Source organism: Anser brachyrhynchus (assembly GCF_964034855.1).
Source record: "Anser brachyrhynchus genome assembly, chromosome: 7".
Taxonomy (NCBI): domain Eukaryota; kingdom Metazoa; phylum Chordata; class Aves; order Anseriformes; family Anatidae; genus Anser; species Anser brachyrhynchus.
This window is the reverse complement of record NC_137701.1, coordinates 5,849,506-5,862,766: the sequence shown is the minus strand read 5'-3', so window position 1 is coordinate 5,862,766 and position 13,261 is coordinate 5,849,506. Positions and strand designations below refer to the sequence as shown.

General features: G+C 39.8%; 1 protein-coding gene across 1 annotated transcript in view; it reads right to left on the bottom strand.

The window, feature by feature from the left end:
- Positions 1–13,261, bottom strand: part of COL5A2 (collagen type V alpha 2 chain) — a 106,320-nt gene that overhangs the window by 47,106 nt on the left and 45,953 nt on the right. The window contains exons 2-6 of the mRNA XM_080598782.1: positions 5,486–5,710; positions 3,864–3,877; positions 1,726–1,758; positions 993–1,025; positions 271–324 (exon numbers count right to left, since the gene is read on the bottom strand). Of these exons, the coding sequence (XP_080454908.1) occupies positions 271–324; positions 993–1,025; positions 1,726–1,758; positions 3,864–3,877; positions 5,486–5,710 (359 nt within the window). The remainder of the gene's footprint in view (positions 1–270; positions 325–992; positions 1,026–1,725; positions 1,759–3,863; positions 3,878–5,485; positions 5,711–13,261) is intronic.

The following is a 13,261-nucleotide window of genomic DNA, read 5'->3' as shown; positions in this document are numbered from 1 at the left end:
TAAATCCTGGAGAAAACTGTACTCTCAGACACTGCTTCAAGTAACTGTTGAAAAACTATGGCTTTTAGTGGAAATACTGCTAAGTTTCTATCAGTTATCTCAGAACATCCAGAGATGGTGAGATATAAATATTTTTTCTGTTTGTTAGTTAATTCTTGGAAGATATGAGGAAAGCTCTGGTAACTCTCAAAGACATGGAGAAAGTTCAAAGCAATCTAACCTCTTAAGGTTAGTCCAGAACTTAATTTTTAAAAATATTTAATAACTTACAGGTCTTCCCTTAGGTCCTCGTTCTCCTCGTGGTCCTTGTGAACCTGGAGGTCCCTAAAAGAAAGTTTAGAAATATTGAACACCTCTTAAAGTAGCTAACGACTTATAAAGCTCTGAAGATATGAAACACTATGCTTATTTGAAAATTAATTTTTGATTTTTTTTTCCCCCCACATGATCATAAAGGAAACAGCTATGACCACTGAATATTCAGTTATCTCTTCTGAAATGCACATTGCCTGAATGGAACAGAACCAGGATGCAGAGATCTACAAAATGGTTTCATATCTCACATGCTCCATAGCTTAATTTAGCACAGGTTTTCTGAATGCTGAAGTCTATCAATAGTGAGTTGCACAGGTCTGAGACGCCCTTCCTGCTAGTCCAGAACTGCTCTCTGCTTAGTTGCAGCTGGAGAGCATACTGCATCTCCTTCTACTCCTGTTAGAAAAGCATTCCCCAGCAACAACCTTGCTCAAAGGTCCTCAGACATGCATGTTCTACAAGCACACATCCATTTGCTTCGGGCATTGGCTGACCTGACACTAGTACAAAATCCCATAATTTTGATACCTCCTCAAGTTCAGCAGTTTGGCAGACAATGCCCCCCATCACACGCATGGAAGATTCTTCCTTCACATCATTCTCACAAATACAAAACAGAAGTGGCAGAAAGTGGAAAATGCTATCATCAGAGAAACAGAAGTTCAGAAAATACTCACTGCAGGTCCTGGGCGGCCTCGTATTCCGGAAACCTAAAGAAGGCAATAGAAATTAAAGTTACCACACAACGTTATGCCTATAAAGAAATATCATTGTTATTCTATACAAAGGGAAAATTAAAAAAAAAAAAAAAAGTGAGATAAATAAGTGAATGACAATGATTTAGTCTCAATTATTTACCTAGTCTTTTGTCTCCACACTTTAAAGAAGGAATAGTTAGGCATTGTAACAGGCTGCTCAGGGAGGTGGTGGAGTTTCCATCCCTGGAGGTGCTTAAAACATATGTGGATGTGGCACTTAGGGACCTGGTTTAGCAGTGGACTTTAGCATGTTTTTGAGTGTTAGACGATGGTTGAAGTTGACAATCTTATGGGTCTTTTCCAACGTAAATGATTCTATAATTCCAGAAATGTATAACAATAAAGATAGAAAGGGAGAATTTATATCATTTTCCCTAATGTTTCTACTCTTTCCAAACACTAATATACCACCATACCTCCACAGAATTTAACTATAAAGATTATGACACTTTTAACTCTAAGATTCTTTTCCCAAAATGCAAATGACAGGCATTTCCAATGTCACATATGTGACACAGGGTAATTCATTCCACAACTTTCACTACCAGCCTGTACATGTGTATTGCATTTCTTTAATTGCTGCAATTCTGTATTAAGCACTGAAATGTAAACTTCTAGGGGGTGTAGATAAATGAAGAAAAAATGGACTCACAGGTGGCACTATTCCAGGTTCTCCTTTTTGCCCCTGTAGGAAAAGGATGCAAAAACATCAGATGGCAGAAAACAAGTGAAATTAACAGTAATAGTTTCACCAATATAATTCCTGTGACTGTGACAAATGCAGAGACTTTTCTAAGGATACAACTGTGACTAATTTAAAGTCCCTGCAATAGTTAATCCACACTATTTTAATGAGTACAGACACTGATTAAATGAAGGCTATAAATTAACTGAGTTTCTCTAACTGCTCAACACGCTGGATGAAAAAAAGACACAAAGTTAGAAATGACCATGATATTTTTTAAGTAGTAGAAAACATGCTGCCGCTCTGTTATGGGATGATTTGATTCAGTTGAAATGCAAAGCCCACAGCAGCATTCAGATGCCATTTCTTCAAGACATTAAATTAGAATTCATAACATGGACATACAAAACCTGCATGTCCACCTGCAACATAGGGGCAGAATACAAAGCAAAGTTGCATGGCCTCAGAATGAAGGGGATTGCATTTAGCAATTGACTTTTCTGTGTGCTGAATGTGTTCACAATGATTACACATTAAATAAAATAACTGGATTTAGACCTACTGGTGGTAACCATTTTATTAAGAGAAAATGAGGGCTTTGTAAACATACAAAATTTCCTGCCTCATTTAGCAAGTAGTGAGCTGGTCACAGTCCATTTATTTCCACAAACTACCTCTCCAGAGATAGATACTCAGTTTTAATGACAGTATATACTTGATAACCTAAAATTAATTTCAATTACTTCTTGAGGCTGCTTACCATCTTAGAAACTCATTTATCAGAATGCATTTTAATTTCTCCTATAAGAATAGATCTTCTCCGCATTTAATTGCACACCATAAGCTGTGATGCCTGTGGAAGCGTGGCTCTGTGCAGGAACACATCGTTGTAGTCCTTTGGCAGTGCCAGGACCACGTGTCCCCACCCTGCACTCAGACATACCCAGCACCTACAGAGCTGTCTGTCGGAGGGGACCTACATGAGCCCTCAGGTATCAGCTGCCAATGTTTTACTTAGCGGTGCCTCAAACATAGTCGTGATGTGATGCAAGCTGCCTGGGGCACCCTGAACTAATGCCACAGTGAAAGCACGAAGGGTGTCAAAAAATTACCATTTTTAACCATGGTTTCATACCTTTAAATATGGCTGAGGAGTATTTTTATGATATTTGGGCAATCCTCTAGTGATTTATACAAAGCCCCATTTATTCATGGCCAAGTATATAGAATTAAATATATCAGCAAATGTAAGAAAAACAACGTTATTATTAAAAACATGATTTAGATCAAAGAGCGATGTAAAACATTTTGAAAAACTTGAATTTGGAGGTATAACTTTATGATAGAGCTCATCACATCAGTGCCCTGGGATACCAGAAGTAAGGCAGAACAGATTTGGGGTATGTTCGCCTACCAGTAGAAGGTGTCATATAGGTTCCTGCAATTATATCTGGCCTTAGGTGCAGCGATAAGCAAGATGGGCTGCAAAGTTGATGTACCATCCACGCACGATATCTCAGGGGCTGCTCTGCCCTATATGCAGTAGTGCAACAGCTATCTTGTGATTGTTACCTGAATTACGTGTAGTTTAAAGCCAACACCAGGACGTCTAGACAAGATGCAGTAATGCCTTGCACCTGAATATAAGACATACCTCCAGCACAAAGTGTCAACAAATACAGCAGGAATGTTTAAAGAGTGGTTGTGCTACCTAGTGCACACCGGGCAGCTAAGTTTCAGCAAAACCAAGCTGAAAGTTTTAGGACTTTGACTTCTAATAAAATGGTGGTCCCTTCCATCATTCTGTGGCACTGCTAGATATGAAACAACCAAACTACTTAAACTGGAATTCCTGTGATGTAGACAGCAGGGATTTTCAGTCAGGGGATTCTCTATATTAACGCTAGGATTTTTTGTCTGCATCCCAGGATTTTTTCCATGAAGATTTGCTTCTTCCCATCTCGAGGAAGAATAAGAGAAAAAGAATTAATTCCTTTTACAAGAGCTTATATTTATTTACTGTAAAGCGCTCCAAGGAGATGCAAGAGACTTTTTAACAGTTGTAATATGTTTAAAAATAAGTAAATAAATAAAGGAAGTCTTACCTTTCTTCCTCTACCTATTAAAAGGGATAAAAGAAGAAAAGAGAAACAATTAATGTTTTTACTCCAAGAGACAGACATGGTAACAGTTGAGTGAAGGTGTTACAACTAGAACCATCCCAGATCCTGGATGCACAGAGGCCTGGAGAGGGTCCCAGAGATACACATACTCCCTCGTTCATGTGTGAGGAACCAGAAAGGTTTCAGTGATGTCCCTGACCCTCAGCCTTTTTCAGCATTGCAAAGATAAGAAGCAGCACTTCAGGAATGCAGAACGCCCAATGGGGAACTCTCAGAAGCTTTTAGCACTGGCTGAATGGCTGGCAGTCAAGTCAAACAAAGTTTTATTACAGATTTGCATACAAGCAATGCTGATGGATCCACAACATACAACACAGTATTTTTCAAAAGACAGAGCTGACTGGAGGGTCTGTGACTTGTTTTTGTTAAAGTTTTGCAATATCACACACGCCTGAATTCAGAGCCATGTAGCCACACTCATATCCACAAACATCCTTCAGAGGAATATTTTATTAATACCCTGAATAACAGTAAGGAATTCTGGAATGTTTCCATACTGCTCTTATATCTTATGGGTGTATCTGTTGGCCTTGGCCTAATGCCTCCCAAAACACAGCAGGAGGCACCATCTGTTTATTAACGCTTGCCACATCTTGCTCCATTGCTCAATTACACAAGTCCCTACCACACACTCTTCATTACTACTTCGTTCTACACTAATTTAATCAACAGTAATTATACCTCCTGAAAAAAATAAATAAATGCTTTAATTATCATATACAGAATAGTTCAAATAATGCAACACACTGTATTAATGAATATTAATTGCAATTTAAGAGATTTTGTCTTAGGAAAATATTCAGAGGGATTTACTTCATCCAAGTCTCTCCCAGAATTAAAAATGGACTGGAAAAGACATTATCTTGAAGGTATATCACAGAAAGTATGCAAGCAGGAAGTTAAGAATATACTAATTTTTTTCTGATGTCTCATGAGAGAATTGTGCGTCCATGTTTCACCTTGGGGAAATGCTTTATAGTGCTTACATTTCACCACTTACATATAATATTTGCATTTATTCAGCTATTGGAGAGGCCTGGAATTGAGCTTGCTATCAAACCACGCTCTATTTTATTATATGTCTTAGCATATTCATCTTTCAGTTCCAGATGAACCACAAAAAGAACCCAGAAAGCAACCTCCTTGAAATATCAAGATGGAATTCAGCTCAACCTCTTAGCTATAAAGCCTTTGGGCTTAATCAGACTCACAGTCAGAAGAGAACTATTTCCAGAGCCAGCTCAGGTGCAAACCAAGACAGAAAACAGCTGCCAAGTATTTACTCTCTTCAGATTTAAACTTTCACAATGGAAATACTATTAGAAATTTCAGTATCGTGAGTTCCTACTTCTTTGGGCTGATTTTAGGGAACTTTAACCTCACCACCAATCTTCCTGTATATTCCGACTTGAAATTGGGAACAGATCTAGATTTCATCAGGGTCTCCCTATCCCATTTTGAACCACAGCAGAGCAAATTTCATTCTCAAGGCCAGCCTGACTGGTTCTCCTTTCAAAAAAAAGTGAACTGGAAAGCAATCTTACCAATGCCGTTGTCAAAATCTCGTGTCGTATGGGGACACACAGGACAGCACTCCCCTGGGGGCACCTGTGGGTTCTCACACTCCAGCACATCTTGACACTGGATTTCATCGCAAAGAATAGCTCCGTTGTCACAGACACAAATTTGGCAAGGCGAGGGCTTCCAAATATCCCTGTTCAGGTACATCTGGCCATTCTGAGTGCAGGCGATTTCTTCACCGTCTTCTCCTGGAAAAAGAGTGAGGATATGTAAAGCATTTTCCAACTGTGAAATCAAAGGAGTATTAGGATGAGGATGAGGAAAGAGCAGGTCTGGAGATGAAAAGCAGCACCACATACATGAAGAAAACAGTCCACCAGCATAGCTGAAGTTAATATATAACCACCATATTAAATACCAGTCATCTTAAATGTCTTTCTTATTTTACCACCTTATTTCTCAGTCAAGGGGAAGTAAAATGGAGTTGTTGTGGAGAGGCACAACCCCACCACATGGTCTCAAATGTATATTGCCTTAGGAGTCTGGGTGCCTTTCTGCTCAGTGAGGTACTAACTCTGCATTGACAAACTCCTGCCACATGCCAGCTCTCTGCAATGTTTGCCCACAGGGCATTAGGGCATTTTCTGGGAAAAAGGAACCTGTGTTACTTTTGTAAAGAATAAAAAAATGCTACCTGCTCCCCGCTGCAAGTACTTTACACAGCCAGACTTACAATAGTGTGGAACAGACATGGTAGAATGTTTGGTGGAAAAAGAAAAAAAAAAATCATTTATTAGGACCTTGGCATAAGGTAATATCAGCATGGAGGGTGAAATCTTCCAAATAGGACAACAGGACACCAGCGCATGCATAATTCATTGCTATTGATATATTTTAACTATACACAAAATACCTCTTAAATATCTGAACTATACATAAAAGAACGTCCTACGTGGCCATTTATATAGGTGCAGCATCTACTGACTAAACGAATGTCCTATCTGTGTATGTATTTCTCATGTTTGTATGGAGCTCGTCCTATTTTACTAAAGTTATGCATCCTTTTTACCCTATCTACCCTTTATTTCTTTTTCTTGAATTCCATTAATTCCATTTAGAAATCTATTCAATGCAGTTCAATGTAGTTTTCCAATCTACTGTCACCAAGACAGAACGACTTCTCTAGGTTGAATTCTCTTCTCTCTCTCTTTTTTTTTTTTTTGTTCTGAGAAAACTTAAAATTTTCAAAAATTTCCCTATTTGAGGGGAACATAACTGTCCCTTTAGGTATGTAAGTAAACAGTCCAGATATCTGTAGTTTTTTGTTTGGGGTTGGTTTTGGTTTGGGGGCGGGGAGGAGGGGGAGTTGTTTTTTTAAATAATGAAGCAATAATCTCCTCCTAAAAATAAAATACAATTTTAAAATAAAATACACTTTAAGAAAAAAAAATTCTTTGGTTGTCCAACATTTTTTAAATGCCCTATCAACAAAAAAGAGACTTTTTCACTTTGGCCTAATGAATATTTCATCCTCTAAAGCTCCACCCAACCCAAGCTCCAGCAGAAGGAATGAACCGTCCCCAGACAGTCCCCAGGCAATGGGTCCCAAACCTGCAACCCAAAAACCCCAGTGCCAAGATTCCCTCCTCAGAGCCATAGGCAGCAGAGCTCTCACACGCAGCTTCCTGTGCTCCAAACAACTCTCCTGACCTTGGGATACCGTGGCAAGGATTAATCTTATTCTGGGTGGCAACTCCAGCTGACCACAGAAACCCTTCTATCAAAAATGTCTTTGGAACTGGAACAGTCTGGTTAAAATCTTGGTCTGAAGATTCCCAAACAGCTCTAATTTTGAACCAAAGAAAGACTGGGAACAGAGGTAGCTCTACATATATATTCTGGGTGCATCCCAGTAGTCAAAGATCCCTATCAGCATTTTTTAAGAAAACCTGTTATTAGCATAACAATTAACAGCACTAAGCACAAGGTCAGCTTCACTGTTCTATGCATTTCTGCCCTAACTTGAACCAGATGTAAACAGAAAATCACAAAGCAATAAACAGGAACAGATTTAGGATTTCAGCTTCATGCCTTAACTCAAGTCCTGTTACTCCATCAATGTCAAAGCTCAGAGAAACGGAGCAGATGTGTCATTAACTGTTGCCTGCCATCATCAGCTTCTGCAGCTTTCCAACAGAAACTGAAATCCAAATTTATACCAGGTCATCTCCTCTCTTCAACTGGTTCATCACATACACTGACAAAACAACTCAAAGGGGTGCCACAGAAGCTCGGGAGGAAATGTTTTCAGTGTGAAGTAAAGACATCAACCAAGTGTGGTGCACAGCCCATTTAGGATACTGTGAGAATCACTTTCCAAACTGCAGAAGGCATTTTGAAAAGCACTCTTCTCACTTCTCCCTTGTGTGCATGACATAACGCGCTGTCTGACATATTTAGCCTTTTTCCCCCAGATGTCTGGCATATGGTCTGTGTCTTCCTTAACGTATCACCAGTAGAACTCGCTGTGCTGTTCCAGAGCAGCAGTTTGCATAAATGAAATTTCTGAGTTACCGAGCCCAAAGTCAGCGTTCTGTCATGACTTCAAATAAACCACACAGCAACTGCTTTGGCAAATCGGAGCTGCGCCAGGTGGTGACTAGCTTCTGCCAGAGCCCTGCTCAGTGGCTGGGGAAGAGACGGGCAGGGAAAGAGAGGGGGAAAATAAGCACATACTCACTTCTGGAAATATATTAAGAAGTCTGACTTCCTCTCAGATTGCAGATACACTGATAACTTTAAAAGAAAAGTAAATGTATTTTTTATTTTAACTCTTTTTTATCACGTTTGCTGTCTCTAGTTTTCCTTTGGGCTGTGACTGTGCTACACTAAGAGTAACCTGCAGAGAGCAGATACTGCACCTCCAACTCATCCCACAAGCACCTTTTGACTTTTCACCGTCAGATCCAAACTGTAGGCCTGTTATCCATCCATACCCAGACCAAGAAAAGCAGCAAAGGAAATTGTACTATTCTGTTTCTTCCCTGGCTTGGAAACGAACAAGTTTTTTTTAATTATAGAGACCAAGTAACAAAGTATTTGTTTCACATGTTCTTTCTACCTCTGCAGTTGTAACACAAGATGCTGAAGGACTCCAGAAATTGTTAATGTGGCAAAATGATTTGGTAGTCCATTAACAAATTCCTTTCTCACCAACCAGAAGTACAACTATTATTGCTATTGGACCTGCCTACAGAATCCACAGGGTCACTGATCCATGTGAGTCAGGGAAAATGAGTCTCAAAGCAGCCTGCAAACACAAAAGGCAAGGTACGAAAAATACCCTATGAAAAATTTAAAGACATTCGTGTGCTTGTACAAAAGGACCTTTCTGAAAGAGGTTTTCAATGAAAGGCACCATGACTACAATGTGATTTTTTTTTTCTGTCATACATTGATCTGTTGGAATATCATTTTAGCATGAAAGAACTGTTCAACCAGAAGTCAAAAGTCATCCCCAGCTGATATATCAAATCATCATATTCAGAGACCAAGCATCAACTCTTTGTAAGTAGAAATCACATCATGCACTGACATACCCAGGCCCAGCTCCGACAACACTGAAGTTGTACACATCACTGAAGAAAAAAAAAAAAAAAAAAAAAACCTCCCAGCCACTAGATGGCCGTCAAAGCCCATCAGTCACACGAGCAAAGCCCAAAGGCATCCAGCAAGGGCGTGCAAGCCACACCCTGCTTTGGGCATTTTTGCTGAGCTTGGTTTCTTTGCAAGCAAATATCCATGTTAATTCCCCTCCTCAAGGAGCCAAGGACAGGACAAACGTTTTAAGAGAGAGCATACAAAACCACTTAAATCTTGCACTACCAGCCGTGTACCATGGTGCAAGTGCACCTGGAGATCCACCACTTGCTCACTTTTATGGCACATGTTGACTGGTGAGCAGAGCCTGGACACCAGGCTGCTCTTCCAAGGGCTGACACAGGGGAAAGAAATGGAAATCAGAGAGTAAAGTGGGAGAAAATGGGTCTTGGTTTGTTGAAATGGTAGGGGAAAGGGAAGGATTCAACAGCAAAGCAGCTCCATTTCATTTCACTTTTACTCGCTCAAGCAGTGACATAATTAAAGGAGTGTAAATGCTGATAGACCTACAGAGGCAGAGAACACAGCCTAACAGAGCCAGAAGAGATGATGACTGGTCCTTAAAGCTCCGGCTGCCAGTGTTACACTTTCTTTCTGCCAAGAGGGACTTCTTGATGCATATTCTACACTAAGTCCAGTACTTTTTTACATTGCTTAACATAAAAAGTCTAGAACAGAAAAGGAAATATTACTGAATGAAAAAGACTGGAGACAAAACAACTTCTGCAGGTAGCTTCTCATCTTTGTCAGCCTGATTCTAGACTGTGAAAAGTATATGGAAATATAAGATTGCAGTAAAATACTTAGTGTTTAAGTTAAAAAAAAAAAACTGCAAGAAAACTCTAGAATATGAAAAGCTGAGTTTCAAGTTGTGCATTACAACTATCTAATCCTGCTTACTCATAAAGCAGAGGTGCAGAAGAAAATCAAGGTGAAAGACAGTACGTGCTAACAGCCATTCTGCAGATGTACTGCTGTGCATGTGGACGGAGTGCCAAGAGATGGACAAGAGTAACTTGGTGTTAACAATGCTTGATTGCCAGCCTGCTACAACATTAGCATAGAGCTTGATTCATTTCTCATTAACTCAATGGAAAAAAACTCTTATTTACTCCTATAGGAATCACACTGCCTGACATTTTGTCTTTTGATAACTTTTTTTCTCAGTATTCTGAGTAGTTTTGAGCACTAGCCAAACCATTGTATCACACAAATTCTAATGTAAGTAACAATTATTTTGAAAATCAGATACTTCTCAGGAGTGCTGAGAAATATAAAATCTATTTTGCATTTGTTCCATAGAAAGGATTCTTCTTAATAGTGACTAGCACAGACAGCTTACAGAGGAAAAACATATATGAGGAGGAACCTGGAATCCCTTAGCAATAATAATAATAAATCGATTCAGTATTCACTTAATGTGAAATATTTGACTGGGATTATCAAATCAAATTTGCGTTCAGATGTTTCCATTAAAGATACATCATGCATCTCAATGAACTAGAAGTAATAGCAACAGCACAAGGATGCACTTAAATGCAAATAACAGCGTTCTCTTAGAAAAGCTCACCAGTAACAAGGTCTTTAACACATCGTTAATTCCCTAAGAGTTACAGAAGATGAATGTCCTCTCCATGTCTTGAAAGTCAGTTAAATTCCCCTCCACAGTCAAGCCAGTAAATTAGGAATGACACATACAGACCCATCGTGAGTATAGCACAGAGGATTTATTCATTATAGGACGTCAAGGTCCTACGAGGTGCACTGTGACATCTGTGTCCCCAGGCACATCTGGTTCCAGGGACTGATTTCAGCCACATTTGAGAGACCTTGTGAGAGAGCAGGTCACTAAGGTACTGTGCTCCTGCAACTTTTGTGAATGCACAGGTTGGAAGAGAAGACAGCCCCAAGTTAGAGCCCCCTGAGGTTCCCTTGTAAAACAAGGGGATAAATCCCTTTCATGACACTTTTGGGATAGTATTTAAAACACAAACATGTAGGAAAACAGGCTTCATCGGAAATGTTTCTTAGGAAAAGAGGAGCTTTGTGGGTTTTGTTTGTTTGTTTGTTTAATTCATTCTATAAGTTCCTGCTTAAACACCTTACAGGATAACTTGCAAAGTTCACATGAAATAAATAGTTTTAGAAGCATTCTACAGATTAAAGAAGTCCAGTGGTCTTAGTTCATCATGAGATTTCAATGTGATTGTTTAGTCGGTCATCTAGAGAAAGAGCTGAAGCCCTTATGCCTTGTTTGGGAATAATAAAAGACCCAGGGTATATTCCTAAATAACGCAGGTAATTTTAAAACGTGTATTTTAGGAATGGAAAATTACAGAGACTCAACTGTTTTTCTTGCAAAGTCCACTACCATAACATTAAGTACAAATAAATACTGCCAAGTATCAAGATGTAAGTCAGCTCCCAAGCAGGGACTTAATTAACTGCTGAAATTGCTACAGCAGTTAACCGGAGCCTTACTGAATACATGCACTTTGCAGCTGGCCAGCTGTTCTGGCTAGCACTACGGGGAGGGAGTTCACCCACCAAGGTTTGTCAACCAAGAAAACCCAACCTCCAAGCTCTGAAGAGCAGTCCAGAAGTAAAAATCAATGATAAACCAATATATGTTGACTCGGGAGAAGAGAGAACTTCCCAGGTAAAGGCCTCTTTGAGTGTGATCTGGCTATTGGTTTTATCTCTTCCAGAAAATTTTGCCAAAATAAATAATTCTGTTTTCCATCTCAGCACTGTGATTCAAGATTTGGATGAATGGGGAAAGCTGAAAAGCAAGAACCACGCTTAGGATATTGTTAGACTCCTCTGAATGAATTTTAACTTGATATTCTAAGAATATAACTGATTCCCCACATTTCCTTAACTGTATGGGAGCAATACTACCCCAACGTTTGGTTTGTTGGTCCAGGTTTCCCCTCAGTCATAGGTTCATGTAGTTATGGCTCAACCAGTGAGAACAATAGTTTTGCGCTTTTTTTTAATGGAAAAAGTTAATTTCCTAAACACAACAATCGAGAACAATATTTTAATTACAAGGTCCAACACACGCTGGATACGAAGGCAGAATATACTGGGAGCCCTTCTGGTAAAAAGGATTACTCTTGCTGGTCCTACAGTGTTATCCACTGTTTCTTATACTGCTCAATTCATTAAGAGTATCTGATGGTGTTGTATCTGCATATTGACTTCATCATTCCTGAGCTAATTAATGAACAAGGCAGCCTTTCTAAAGACCCTGTCTTATCCTATGGACAGGGCAGTGCACTGTAAAGATTGGTCACATTGGTCTTTTTCTGTGGGTAACCTTACAGCCTTGGGTCTGTGCATAGCAGAAAAGCATTTGGTTTCACTAACTCACTAGAGTCATCCCGTAAATAAGGACAGGTGTAAAAATGTCTTTATTTTTCTCCATTGTTACTTTGGTTCAGAAGTAGAATGGCTGGTCAAATTCCTTGGTAGGAGAAAAGGTTGAAGAGGGAGTTTGAAGAGCCTGGTCTGCAGCAGTGCTCATACAAATAGTCCCTGATGACAACAATCAAGCCTCAAGTATACAGTGAGAAATGGAATTACTTCCAAATGTCTGAGGCTGCACACAGATCGTTATGTGGAGGCATTCGGGGCATGCCTGAGAAAACACTGTAGCAGATTTCGGCAGTCGGAGGAAATCGGTCAAAAGCTCAAGTCCGTAGTGGGGTGTCTGGTTTCTGCTGGAGCCCATGCCGCCACAAGCACAGTGCTTGGACTTTGTCCTTCGAGGTCATCGTGGTGCAGCCAGTTCAGCCATATCTACCTGTCCCACAATTTACTTCCCAATTCGGGGCCGGCAAAGCCTAAAAGCATGCTTACCCTGGCAAATTACTAAGTTTTATTATTTCAAAAGAGGCTTGACGCAACAGAGGTCATTTGATTTTCTAAGCAAAGCATTTGAACATAGTCTTGACTCTGGTATGACAATTTTAAGTGGAATCACTTTCATTGCTGGGCCCGCAGGAACAGCAGATTCTTTTGATGGGGGCACTTACAAAGGGCACGTGCAGAAATGGTTCCAGTCTATGGAAGCAGAGTAATGCCAGGGCTCGGCACTGCTGAATTTTCACAAGTTCTACAATATAGGCATTGCC